Source organism: Aptenodytes patagonicus, chromosome 1 (assembly GCF_965638725.1).
Source record: "Aptenodytes patagonicus chromosome 1, bAptPat1.pri.cur, whole genome shotgun sequence".
Taxonomy (NCBI): Eukaryota; Metazoa; Chordata; class Aves; order Sphenisciformes; family Spheniscidae; genus Aptenodytes; species Aptenodytes patagonicus.
In genome coordinates this window covers 218951323-218966098 of record NC_134949.1, presented here as the reverse complement: position 1 = coordinate 218966098, position 14776 = coordinate 218951323, and the positions used below count along the sequence as shown (strand labels likewise).

The window sequence follows — 14776 nt, the reverse complement described above, 5'->3', positions numbered from 1 at the left end:
TTCCCATCAGCAGGTGATGTACAGCCACTTCCTGGGAAGTAGGGCCTTGATACGCGTAGCGGTTGCTTCGGAAGACAAATGCCTTAATAATGAATACCTCCCCCCCAGCCCTTTCTCCTAGCTTTTATTGCTAAGCATGATAACATATGGTATGGAATATCCCTTTGGTCAGTTTGGGTCCGCTGTCTTGGCTATATCCCCTCCCAACCTCTTGTCCACCCCCAGACTACTGGCCTTTGAGGGTCAGCTAGATAGACAACCTCGATGCTGTGCAAGCACTGCTCAGCAGTAGCCAAAACATTGGTGTGGTATCAACACTGTTCTAGCTACAAATACAAAGCACAGCACTATGAGGGCTGCTATGGGGTAAGTTAATTCCAGCCCAGCCAGGCCCAATACACTGCTCTAGATGTTTTTCATCAGGACGAGATGAACCTTGGTCTGCGAGTGTCTTTCTTACTGTGGACTGCAGAGTAGATGGCTAGTTTGGATGCAGACATCTACTTTCTGTGAGGAGTTGGACCTAAAATGCCTGTTCAAAGGACAAATATGCCTCCCCATTGGGCCTGATGCTGTTTATCATACCTGAAGCAAATGTCACTTATTCAGGAGGCCTTCTTTACCCTCTCCCAGAGTTTTCTCCTCTCTCATTTGAGATCTAGGAATACTCCAGCCACCAGACCTGTGTTAGATGTGACCAGTTTCTAAAAATGACTTTTATCAGCAGTTAAGAAACAAGAAAAAGACAAGTTTTATGGTTCTTTGTAATCTGAAATGTGTCACAGGTTTTTAACCTGATTGAAAGCACAAAAATACTCTGCAGCTGCGAGTGCCTAAAGCAAGGGTGCAAGGACTTTTCCATCTGCTGAACTTGGTGAAGGTTGATGCAATCACCATCTTCTGCAATTATCACTTGACAACAACAGATTAATACTTACAGTTGATGTTATTAGTGCATCCTTAACAAGATGAATACTCTCGCTAATGAATCCCAGTAGTCTCAGACATCAGAGAATGAAGGGTTCTATGTGTGCATGCGTGTGTGAAAGCAAAAGCAAAGCACCAGGGGTTATTATAGACCTATTAGAAACCATCTGAAAGCTGTAAATCAAAGACAGATAAAACAGCTTCCAGTTGTTAGTTTTTACTTCCTGATCTTGCAAGTCTGGAAGTTCTTCTACTAGTGTGTATTTAGTATTTGCCTGAATTGCATAAAGTTCAATTTCTGCTTCAACACATCGAAGTCACGTACACTGTAGTGAAGCACAGTAGCCCAGGACACATGGGCTTGTCATTAATAGTAACAGGCCACAGACTGCAAGGATTTATCCTAGCCTAAACACTTGCCTTAACCTGTTTTGCTTGCTGCTTCGGCAAAGTAGTTGGGCATCTAAAGTCTGACATTAAAAATGTTCAGTTGGCTACAGCTTAACCAGAGGCCTTATGCACTACCCTTAACCCTCAGTCTCAATGGAGAACTGTTTCATTTCGTTTAACTGAATTGTATGATCATGGTTTGCCATGGTATATATGGTAAAACTTGGCCTTACCACATACAGAAAACTCCAGCAAATGACCATGAGTAAGCAAAATTGACCATGAGTAAGCATAATATTATATTTTGGAATAATGGGAAAGAAGTGTACCAACAAACAGCAATGTAAAAATAACTTCATGTGAACCCTAAAAGAGAGGAGGATCAGAAGAAGAAGAAACCAGCATCACCAACATCAGCCTGCTTGTGATGGGAACTTGGGACACTGAGGCAACTCTCACCTAAAGAAAACGGGTCTGCATGCCCAGAAATCCAGGGTTTACCAGGGAGGTGCAAAAAGCCTGGGTAAGAGGGGCAGCTCTAGGATGGAATGGCCCACACATTACTATTTTAGCTGCATTATTAATTCCTCCTTTTATTTTAATTGAATGACATAAAGGTATCTTTTTAACTGGACTGGTAACTTGCTTTATATTAGCTGGACTAATTCTTCACCCCTAATTGTCTTCCCTTCTTGCGTGCAACAAAATGTTAAGTTTAACAATGGGAAGGATGGTGACGTGAAATACAAAAATAGATTAAAAAGGAGAGGAAAACAGGGAACCGCTCCCAGCACATCCTTACTCAGAGTTGTTGCCTGAGTCAATGAAAACGTGGGATCTCTGCTCATGGCAAGGGTGTTTGTTACCACCACGATCTGGTGAACAAGGAGCAGGCAAAAGTTTCATAAAGGCTGGGGCTCTCTGTCACCAGCTGTCTGTGAAATGAGGAAAATATCCCTACGGGAAGATTTCATTTACATTACCTTCCTACATACAAGCCTCGTGGGGCTTCTATATAAGTCTCCAGGGGTCACCAACTGAAAGAAAAAGGAGGTAGAAGGGAGTTGATACCTCTTTTAAAAGGAAATGCATCTGCTAAAGAGGAACCCTTGTTCCTTAGTCATGCCATCAGCAAAGGCTTTGCAACAAGAGATAGTAGGGAGGTGATTTCACCATACTTGTGCAGGGCAGCTCTCTGATGAGAGCAGCAGAGGAGCTGAGTGGACACTCATATTGGTTTTCCCTCCAGCTTGGAATATCGGTTTAGATGCAAATTCATTAGTTTTAAATTGTGCTTTTGAAGGGAATCTCCCGATTGTCGCCACATGCCATGCTTTGATTCACATGGTGAAGTGTTCTCTCAGTGAGTGAACTAGATTTTTTTTTCAGATGAAACTAAGCCAGTAAGTTACACACAATGGATGCACTTTTAATGCACTCTAGTCACTAATGGGTGTCTAATTTCTGGGAATGTACTACAGTTATGAAATAAAACTCCCCTGAGCTTGTACAGTGCAGGTATCAGATCCTCAAGATCGGCTATTTTGCTTTACAGATATGCTCTTATTATGCTGCAGGAATTGCTAATGTAGACATCACCTTAAAAGGTCAGATCTTGGTAATGGACGAGCCTGAATTCCCTATGGGCTCGAGATGGACAAAAGGGAGATGTCTACTTTAACTGAGGCCTAAAAGAGAAGCGTGCCCCTGCCTCCCAGACAGCTCCAAAGGGCTGCAAATATTTTTCTGGCATCTTGTAGTGGAAAAGGAAGTGGAATGAAAGGGACCAATGGGCCGGCCTGAAGGAAGCTTAATTTGTATTATAAGTTTTAGCATCTTTGGGAGTTTTTCTAGAGAAAAAGCAAAAGGAAAAGGAAAGGGTGAAGGAGAAGAAAAAGGAAAGAAAAAAAAAGGAAAAAAGCTCCCATGCCAAAAGGCTGAGGAAATGTTATCGACTTGGCAATGTTTAAATGTCTGGGTCAGCTAACAAAGCCTGAGTATGCTTTGGGTGATTGTTCACCCCAAGCTAAAGTAGCAAATAAAGTCAGAGACCACAAAGGGATGGTGGCAGAGCCTGCTGTGACAGGTTGGATGAGAGCAATGAGCACTGGACTTCAGCTAGCACAGGCATGGGAAAGTCCTGGGTCAGCTTTATCTGGGTGCTTGCTGCCCATCAGGAAGGCGTGAAGATTCACCCTGAGAATCACAAACTCTGCCTACAGTGTTACTGATGAAGGTGGAGGGGACAGCTAGCTAGGAGGTATGCTTAACCATCCTGTTGATCTTTCTGTTGTCTTTTTCTTTTCTCCTTCCAGTGAGCTTTGCTTTTTAATTCATTAGATTTGCCTTTTGTGAATTTTTGTACCTGTCATATTTTAGGCAGCCAGTATGTACAGATGCAGAAGTTCTTGCTTCCCACCTACCTACACAAGGCATTACCCAGATCTGATTCCTGATCAATGTAAAAGTGATTCTGCCCTCCAACACAGATGAAAAAGCTCCCCTGCTTCCCACCAGTTGATATTATTTGCAGCTGGCCCTGTCTCTGGCACCTCACTGTCTGTCAGTGTTACATCTCTGATGCCCTGAATGTCTGCCTTTCCAATCAAACTGTGCCTTTGGCTCCTTGCTTCAGTAGCTGTTGCGTCAAGCTGAAAGAAACGGAAATCAAACTTTTGGCAGTTTTCCTTTCCTTTTGGCAGTAGCAGGAGATTTTTGCAGGAAAGATAAGCCTTGGCAGCCTTCACCTTGACTGCCCTTTCACTCTGCCACCCAACCTCCTGCTACCTCCACGAGAAGACACTAGAAGGCATCCATGGGCTTCCTAAGGCAGGAGCAACTCTTGGTTCCTACAGAACTGCAAACCTTCAAACATAGACCAGACTACAGAAGAAAGAGCTTGCAACCATCCAACAGGCTTAGACACTTCCTTCTTGTAATAACTGTAAAGGTAAAAAAATTATCTGATCAGAAGAAACTCCTACTTATTTATATTTACAGTTGAATGCAGATGGTGGTCCTTACGGTGTGCAAGTGCTGAAGCATCTATATCAGCTTGCCTCAGATACCACATCCAATTGTCGGTAGAGCATGGGAAGCTGAAAAGTCCTTGGCTAGTGTAAACACTACCTAGCAACAACTAAAACATCGGTGTGTTATCAACATTGTTCTCACCCTAAATCCAAAACACAGCACTGTACCAGCTACTAGGAAGGAAATTAACTCTATCCCTGCTGAAACCAGGACAGTATCCACCCCTTATTCTATACCATCTACGTCATGCTCAAGTCCCATATTTTCCAGTGCAACCTCATTAACCAACCACCCCGCTTTCCATCCTTTGATATAACACACAGATATCATTCCCTTAGTCTATGGACCACCCTTGTGGAATGTCTGTAAAATGTCCAGAAATGTCCATGAAATATCCATTGAGTTCATTTAGTCCGTGACTTTGGGCTCCATCTGTGATGGTGGTCACTCAGGACAGGAGAGGTGGTGTGTTGCATGGAGTTACTGGGTACCAAAGCCAGCTCAGGTCAGGTCACTGCTGCACTTGCACTGCTTCTTGTAAGGCTTGTCCTCCACTTGTTCGGGTGGTTCCTGCTGTAGTAATTCCTATAACACGCAACTCAAATCATGGGTTACAACAATTTAAAGGTATTTCCATTACAATCTCCACCCCTGGTCCCTTTGGGCCAGGTTATAGGGTTTAACATTGCAATGAACTCCTCCCCTTGCTCCTAGCCTGGCTAGCAACAAGGGGTTTCTGCTATAGTAATTCCTATAACATGCAACTCAAATCATGGGTTACAACAATTTAAAGGTGTTTCCATTACAATCTCCACCCCTGGTCCCTTCAGATTAAACCATAGGGTTTAACATTGCAATAAACTCCTCCCCTTGCCCCTGCTCTGGCTTGGACTTACCCACAGACTGCAGTCCCTTAGGGTAGTACCTGCTCCAAGTGGAGCCTTATCTATGAGCCACAGTCTCTCCAGGGGTACGCCTGCTGCGGCATAGACTTATCCACAGTCACTTTGAGATGCACCTGTTCCAGCACGGCCTTCTCCATGGGCCACAATGTCTTCAGAGATATACCTGCTCCAGCGTGGCCTTACTCGCAGCCACAGTCCCTTCAGAAGTAAACCTGCTGTAGCACAAACGTAACCGCGGCCACAGACGCTTCGAGATGTACCTGCTCTGGCATGGGCTTATCCACGGCCACAGACGCTTTGGGGTGTCCTGCTCCCGCATGGACTCATCCACAGGTCACAGTCCCTTCGACTCGAGTTCACACTGGAGTTCCAGCCTGTCCAGTACAGCAGCACAGAAACAGCAGGGATGCCCTGGCCATCTGCCAGCCCAGGCGCATCGCCATTGCTGTTATCAAAATGTTCCCAGGCACAGCAGAATACGATGATAAGCAGTACAGCGGTACAGCAAGCAGTGAAAGCAAAAAACAGCCACTAACGAGCATTGGACTCTAATATACAGTAAGGCAAGCAAGCCCCATGGCAAGCACAGGAGCCTGCCAATTAATAGCTAAACAGCTATAACAGGTATAAATTCGATCTAGCACATTCCAATCAAACCTGTCATTATCTCGAACCCTTCGAGCCCCACGTTGGGCGCCAAAAAGGACTGTCGTGGTTTAACCTCAGCCGGCAACTAAGCACCACGCAGCCGCTCGCTCACTCCCCCCCGGTGGGATGGGGGAGAGAATCGGAAGGGTAAAAGTGAGAAAACTCGTGGGTTGAGATAAAGGCAGTTTAATAGGTAAAGCAGAAGCCACACACGCAAGCAAAGCAGAACAAGGAATTCATTCACTACTTCCCATGGGCAGGCAGGTGTTCAGTCATCTCCAGGAAAGCAGGGCTCCATCACGCGTAACGGTTACTTGGGAAGACAAACGCCATCACTCCAAACGTCCCCCCCTTCCTTCTTCTTCCCCCAGCTTTATATACTGAGCATGACGTCACATGGTATGGAATATCCCTTTGGCCAGTTCTCGGTCAGCTGTCCTGGCTGTGCCCCCTCCCAGCTTCTTGTGCACCTCCAGCCTTCTCAGTCGGTAGAGTATGGGAAGCTGAAAAGTCCTTGACTAGTGTAAACACTACCTAGCAACAACTAAAACATCGGTGTGTTATCAACATTGTTCTCACCCTAAATCCAAAACACAGCACTGTACCAGCTACTAGGAAGGAAATTAACTCTATCCCTGCTGAAACCAGGACATCTTCAGAGACAGCATTTTTCCTTGTTTTGGAGTAAGGCTCTAAGCATTGTATATAGATTTCTTTTTAAATATCATTATGTCTCAATCTGTCAGTAAATTCAAGATAAAAATACCTACAACAAGCTTCATTCAAAAATACCATTTCTTTGCTAAAATAGATGTCATTCATCATAACAATAGACTCTAGAAATAGGAATCCCATTGTGACATTGTGGTGCATTAGTACATTAAATTACTGCCTTTTGCATAAAATGATCACTGAGCCAAAGCAGTAAATAGCTGATATTAGAGCACAAAATTTCTTTTTGTGTTTCATTTACTAAATATTTCTATTCTATTGCACTTCTGTCGTTGCCTTCTCACTGTACTAAAGAAACCAATTTCTTCCTTTGCATTCTAACTAAAATGAATTTTTGCTCTGATATTAGTATAGATGCTGGAGGCACTGCCTTCTATATGGGGCTAAACCCCAGCCTACAGTTCAATTCTGTTCTCACCAAAAATGCCAATTCATCTTCCTAGTAACTGCATTACGATGGATATAAATCCTGTAACTTTGCTCTAAGCAAAAACTCGCAGCCTTACACAGACAAGACTGACTCCTTTCAGCACTTGTCTTTCCACACATTATAACATAAATGTTGTATTTCTTTTTAAATGCTAGCAGTTTGAGGGGAAGCAGTGCACTGGGATCCTACCAGTCCTGCTGGGGAAGGATCACCCTTTAGGTATAACAGTGATTCACCTCCATTCCAGAGCACAGAGATACCTGTGCCTACCACCTGTGAAATGGAAATCCTAGATTCAACTCTTTCCTCAAGTAACTTTGATATCTACACATAGTATGATTTCTAAAGAGCACGCAGCTGGTAAAAGGTGTCAGACTCATACCCTACCCCTGCTTTTCCTTAGCCTTTTCTTAACCCATAGGGCAGCTGCAGGCACAGGTGTTCGCCACAGGCAGTGCCCATAACTCCAGCCACAATTGCAGATATACCCTGAAAAAAAGTAAAAGTAAAAGTTTGTTGTTCAGCCCATTAGTGCTGCAGTGGTTGCTCTATGACTGAAGAGTCCTCTTTGTTAACTGCTTTCTTTTGGAGGTAAGCATTAGGCCATCACTAGGATTTCAAAGGTTTTATTTAGAAATGTGTGAAGCACATGAATGCCCATTCTCCACAAAGGTCTACTCATTACCAAGCTAACATTTAGCCAAAAGCCTCCTGCCAGAAGGGTAAGAAAATTAATCTGCTGAAAGGTTATCAGCTCTTCCTCTGCTTTTTCAGACCATTTTTCAAAATAATTCTCTTGAATAACAGCTCATTGTCTGATTATTTCTATCTAGAGGAATTCTGGAAAGACCATGGCCATTGTATGGGTGGGGAAGGACCAGGAAAGAGCACGGAAAAGAGTCTCCACCACCCTGTTGCCTCCCAAGCAGCAGCCAGAGGTAACTGAAAGCCCAAAAGTTGCTCTTTCTTACTAATCCTCTGGTACAAACCTGGAAAGGCCTTTAGTATAAGAACAGAGATGCAGGAGGGTTTTCACCTGTGTCTCCACATCCAAATCCCTCCTAATCCACAGCCAGAGCTCCTAGATGCAGGCGTAACACTGACACATTTGCTCTCTGCAACTTGAGAAAAGTAATTTGATTCTTGCATTTCATCTCCCACTCTCTACACAACAGAGCTAATAATAACCTCCTCATCGCTGCACTGGGTTTAGTGCATTAGTAGCTGTCAAACATCTATAGAAGTGAAAGGGGCTATTTAAGTGTACATCTCCCTGGCACAGTACAGCACAGTGTAAAAATACATATTCAGGAGAGTGTAATTAAGCCTGTGCTCTACCCTGATAATGAGCTTATGAGGAACTTGGGGAGTGCCAGCCAGAAGAGAGCTCCGCAGTAGCAGCACCCAAGGTTTCCAAACCGTGATGAATGAATGAGTAACCCAAGTTCAACCATCTGCTCTGGAGCTCAGACACCACCTCCTTCCCTCTCCTACTTTTCTCTCTAACATCACTCATGGTCCACTTTTGGCCTGACTGTGACCTCTTTCCCATCCATCCATCCATCCATCCATCCATCCATCCATCCATTCCTGAACCAACTCTGGACCCACCACACCTTGCAGTGCCCCCGTGTTTTTTCAGATGGCTTCTTTCACAGCCATACTCAGTCTGTGACCTTAAGAGCACTACAGAGGAAAGTCAGAGGCACTGTTAGCAATCTGGGGAAAAGCATGACAGCAGGACTTAAAACTTACATATAGAAATATCTCCGTTCCAGAATGGTAATTGTGGAACAAGAATTTCAATTTGGACTCAGCAGTCCCCCACCTCCTTGTGCTGTGCACACGTCCCTCATGCCCTGGGAAGTCACTGCAATCTCTACCACAGCTATAGCCCCCTCATTTCCAGCTGTTGGCTCTGCATCTTCCCTTTAATTAAGGGAACTAGCCAAAGGAAAGTCATTACTATTTGACAGCATAAAAATGCCATTTTCAAGGCTTTTAAAATCCATTCAAGTGCTGCAGGAGCCAGGGTTACTCTACTGAACTGAAGCAAACAGGGCTGCAGCGTAGGAATTAATTCATAGCAGAGGTTTCAGTAGCTGGACAAATTACTGGGAGGATCACACACCTGGTATCACCTCTGTGTCCATTTTGTTTTACAGCTAGGTCTGTTCTGTTTGGGTGTTTCTCTGTGTATTACTGAGGATCAGAAGAACATTTGAATAGGCCCTGCTCCTGCAGAGCACTTTAAATAGTAAAAAAACCCAACAAAGCACATGCAGCAGCAAAATTTCATTAGTTCACTTGCACACTGAATTTCTCTGACCATTGCAGCATTTTTCTATATGCAATTCTGACAGCAAAATGAAATACGAGCAAAAGAGTAGGAAAGAAGAAGATAAAGTAGGGTACATTAGGGAAAAGTTTAAATATAGGTCTTAATTTGGTATTTGGAACCAGATAATACAGTAGGAAGCAATTAGTAAAGCAGTGAGAAAAGAAGATTTTGTTCATGTGTTGGTCTGCTTAATATTAATCCCATCCACTGTTTTCTGTTCATATTAATCAGCACATTGTAATTACTGTATTGTCTCTGTCCTGATGCTGTCCCTTACTGTGACAACACTGCGTACCTTGCATCTTTTGTTTTTCTGGACAGGGTGGCTGCTATCCAAAGGATGTGTCTTTAGCTGTAGACAGGGGATTCAGAAGTGTGTGATTTGAAATGAAACATTCAAGTTCAAATGCTGAAACCCATTACCATGCAAACTAAATTAAATTAGGATAAAATTCCCAACAAGTTTCCTTAAACAAATATGTTTATGGTGATTACCAGACAAAGGTATGTCGCTGCTGTGTTTCTGTCCTCAAAAACTGAGCTGTCACAGGAAGCCTTAGCACCAGGACATGACATAGTACAAAAAGGGAGATGAAAGGAGTTACACCAGAGTTATCATTAGTATTGTGAAGTATTTATAACATTAGACCTTTAATTAACACCATCTGCCAAGAAGGTGGGAGCAATAGATCATCTGGAGGTTCAGGAATGAAAGCACCTCACCACTGGATCTTGATCAGATCTAAGCCTGGTAAATGTAGGTCTCAGGTGTTATGTGTGGGTTTAAGAGAGGAATGAATCATTCAGGTTTGAGAAATTTGGCCATGTTTCCCTAGCCTGCTTAAAAACACAGTTGTAAAGCAGGTGCTGGTTTGTTAAAGAGAAACAATAGATGGTTAAACATACAGCCATAACCTGCAGATGCAGCAAAGGGTTTAATAGCCATGTGTGTGTCCCTTCCACATGAAGTGCTAAGGGGCCCAGAGTGTTTCACCCTACACCTTCCAGTTAATCCAGGCTTGAGGTATCTGCTTTAGATAGAATCACAGAATCATAGAATCATTGAGGTTGGAAGAGACCTCTAAGATCATCGAGTCCAACCGTCAACCCAACACCACCATGCCCACTAAACCATGTCCCTAAGCGCCTCACCTACACGTCTTTTAAATACCTCCAGGGATGGGGACTCCACCACTTCCCTGGGCAGCCTGTTCCAATGTTTAACCACTCTTTCAGTAAAGAAATTTTTCCTCACGTCCAATCTAAACCTCCCCTGGCACAACTTGAGGCCATTTCCTCTCATCCAAATACCAGATGGTATAAGGCACCTGATTGAAGTGCCTCTTCCATTATGTGCACATCAAGAGCATTCTCGTAAGTGCTCCAATCCCAAATTGCATGTTGAAAGTGCAAATACTACATGTGAAGTCAGCCCATGGCATGAGATAATTTGGTCTCCAAGTAGAGCATGCCTCTTGCATCCATATAATAATGGGACCCTTCATTCATGAAAACAACTGAGCGAGAAAGAAAGCATCAATATTACAGCATAGGTGACAAGAGGAAAAGGCAACCTGGATAACTGCCAGGGTGTGATGCAGGATCGTGAAATCATCCTGGGATGATGATGGTGAAATCATTCCAATTACATTATGGATGTAAAATTTCATCTTTTTGATTTCCTCTGTCTATTTGTGCCATTTCCCCTTTTTTTTTGCTTTTCTGGCTCTGCAGTCCATTAGGCTGCAATCCTACTGCTCCCCCCTACAGAGTTGAGTGGGGACGTTGTAATCAGCACTTTAGACAGATGTTCACAAGAAAATGCTAATGGATTTTAAAAAATTATATCAGTGACTGCAAAAGAGTCACTGTAAAGTGCTTGTAATCAGTGTGACAATTATCTGCAATATAATTAAAAAAGACAGTCTTAAAGTACTTGTTTTGATGAATATAAACAGAAAAATGTCATCCACAATAATTTCTCTGGTCTAAGATTAAACCTTTGAATGCTCACAGTGCTTAACCCATACAGTAGTCTCAGTGCTTCCATCAACATCATAGTCCATACTCAGAAGTGATGTGTAGGCAGTGGGCTTTCGTACGCCACAGGAGGCACAGAGGCTGTTATTACTGTTTGTGACATGGTAGTGCCCAGAAGATCAGCATCCCGCTGTGCTGTCACAGTAAGAATATATGTTAAGAGCGTCTAGACAGCTAAGAAAGCAGCAGGCTAAAGGAAAAAGCAAGGCACAGAGATGACTGGCCTAGAGATCACACAGCAAATTAACAGCAGAGTCAGGAAAAGAATTATGCTTTTTTAGCGCACAGGTCAGCTCACCAGGCTGCACGACCATCCAGGAGGCCTGGAGTAACACAGCCTAATCTTCTTCCACACTAATAATGGCCAATGCTGAGGTGAGTATTGTTATGTGGCCTCCCAGAAGTATAAATTGCCCATTTTTACGTGAAGTAAAGGTTGCCTTCCTTTGCCTTAAGAATTTCCCTGTATGCAAAAGCAACTTGTCATTTCCCACACACACACTTGAAAACCTTCCTTTCACACACTGAAGCACTCATAAAGCAAGAGGCAGCAAATCACATGGACTAAACCCACTCTTAAGTAATCTCCTACCCCACCTACAGTAAGTTGTTAGTAGGTCATTAATAATTGCATGATAGTTTTGAATAACCACATTAAGTGGCTATTCTGCTAGTTACTGTTAGTTATAGCACATGGGTTCAAATATTTCAAATTTCCTCTTAAAAACAAATATTTTTCCTAGCTGTTCTTAACTGAGAGCATTCCCTCCTTCTCAAGGATGACACATCTTTGACTTGAGAAAATGAAGTATGACAACTTAAAAAATAAAAATAGTGATCTCTCTGAGCCCCAGTGCAACTTCAGCAATAAATGAGTCCCCTCACTACTCAGTGTATGTAACCAAACAAAAGGCAACTGTGTCTTTAGTAGATAGCTTTCCCTTCCCACGCTTCTCCATTTTTGCTTATAATTTGATGGCAGTTTAGAATTGGTTTAGTTTATAAACCTACAGTCCATTTCACCTAACTTTAGTCAGGTACATATGAGCTTGCCCCAAATTCTCTTTGTAGCCAATGAAAAGAAACTAAACATTTTGGGTGAAATTCTTCTGATCTGTTCTATACCTCTGTGAAGACCCATGACTTAAATGCCTGTACAGTGTCACCCTTCCCCAGGCGTTGATAGCAACAATGACTTTGTTCAACTCTGAGAAACTGCTAACCACACTGGTTGAGAGACCTGGGAAAATTCAGCTAAACAGTTTGGTGGTCAGTTGTGTAGGAACAAAACCTCTGAGTGTGGTAGAAAAAGGCTGCTATTTGTTAGACTCCAAGATATTGATAACATCTTTTTAATGTGACGCTCGGTTTTCCACTCCCTTGCTCAATGGTCTGTGCTAGAGCAATAACAATGAACAAAGTCAAATTCAGCACAGCTTGGCTCACTACTATGGCTAATTTTTTTTGGCCTTAACAAGGTAAAAAGAACCCTTGCTTTTATCCCAAGGTTACTATAAATGCCAGAGACATGAAGCTTTGATCCAATGCAGTTCTGTAGAAACTGCTGCAGTATTGTGAAATGTTGGCTTGTTTTCCTCCTTCAGCTTTGTAGGAGCAGAATTTCTGCTGAGTACCTCAGTAAGGACTATGCTTGCAGAACTTCACCAAATTAAGGTGGTCAAGTGCAGGACAAAGTTGACCAGAGAGGGCCATATGTAGACTGCCTACCATATGGGCCAGCCTTGAAGGGAGCGTGTGCATCTCTTTAATAGATGGCATCCAGTGCAGATGGGTGATTCAGAGAAAGTAGGATGTTAGCACTCCAGGCAGACCAAGAAGAAAGCTATTGCCTCTAACAAATGACCCACAGAGCTAAAGGGGGACACTCCCCTTGCCCATGGCCTGGGTAGGGAAGCTGGGTACCTCCTTCCCAGACATCGGCACTTTCTGTGGAATGAGGAGCAGATGCATTGTAGGACATGCTCCACTGTGTGCTGAGACCCACATCGTCAGAATGGTCATCTGGCTTAAGACGACTATCACTGCTATGGATGCCTGGTGCTCTCCTGTGGCTGCAGGTGGTTTAACTATCCAGGATGACTCCTTGGCTTCCCGTACTTACAGTTTAGCTTTACAGAAGATTTATTTCTTTCTGTTTCTTCTCCTCACCCCTTTAAAAATGTAACTGGAACATTTCTAGCTCCTAGATTTCCTTCTGCTTTCCTTTAAAATTGCCTTCAGTAATCCTGTCCCCTCTGAGTTCCTTCACACTAAAGAATGTAAAGTCTGCTTATTTCTTCATACAAGTATTTCCATTTTCACAGACCTATAGTCTCTCTCCATATCTTTGCTGCCTGGTACAAGGCAATCATCCCCATCTCCTGCATCTTTCCATTTCACAAATAGATTTACTTCATTTCACCTAACTTGTCATAGTTGCATTGTTTTTATAATGAAGGAGTTCTTGGTATTTGATTTGTGACTTAATTTTCAAATAAATACTAAATGGGAGGTGATTCATTATATGATAATCTTACATGTTAAACATGATATGGATGTATAACATAGCAAGACAGAGATAATGAAGTCATAATCAGCTTTGACAGTTAGGTTAGAAGAATAATGACTTTAAAAGATTCTTACAATGAAACAGGAGAAAAGGTTGGCAAGATCATTTATGCAAAAAAATGGTTATTACAGGAAAGAACCATTCAAGAAGAAATGAAGGTGAAAACAAACATTAACAGATGTGATGGCAAACAACAAGAAGATTAGGGCACAGGCTACCAAAAAATTATAAGGCAGCCCAGCTGTACCAGCACTGAAGAAGACTGACCTGTGGAATAGGGTATAAGACTGAGAATCAGGGAGTCCTGGTTTCAATTCTTTTCCTGCTTCTCTCTTGCAACTTATTTGACCTCCATTTCTACTTTCATTTAATGACTATTCTATTTCTTCAGCTTGCAAAAGACAATACTTCTTTAGGGCTTTGCACAGATTTTAGCTCAATACCTTTTTTTTTTTTTAATGATCTACTGGTTAGAAAGATCACCAGTCTTGTTTTGAAATCTCACATTCCTTGCTCTTTTCAACACGATTTGCGATTTCCCTTTAAAATCTGTATCTTTTAGTTTGAATTTTGCTGATATTCTAGCTATTGGACCTTTTTGTGCTCTGCTGTATTAAAAAGTCTTGTGATATTACATAGCATTTCCCTGAGTAGGTTAATTTGGATAATCATCAAAATGGAAAAAAAAATACTCTGAAGCCATTTTTATTTCATGTGTTCGAAGAAGGAGCATAGTTTAGCAGTTAGTGGAGAGAGACAGA

The 14776-nt window shown here is 42.6% G+C and overlaps 1 protein-coding gene across 1 annotated transcript in view; it reads left to right on the top strand.

Annotated features, from left to right (window-relative positions):
- LOC143161370 (uncharacterized) overlaps positions 1 to 14221 on the top strand; it is a 59289-nt gene extending 45068 nt beyond the window's left edge. Inside the window, exons 4-5 of the mRNA XM_076340371.1 lie at positions 7899 to 8003; positions 14147 to 14221. Coding sequence (XP_076196486.1) covers positions 7899 to 8003; positions 14147 to 14221 — 180 coding nt within the window. The remainder of the gene's footprint in view (positions 1 to 7898; positions 8004 to 14146) is intronic.
- The last annotated feature ends 555 nt before the right edge of the window (positions 14222 to 14776 follow it).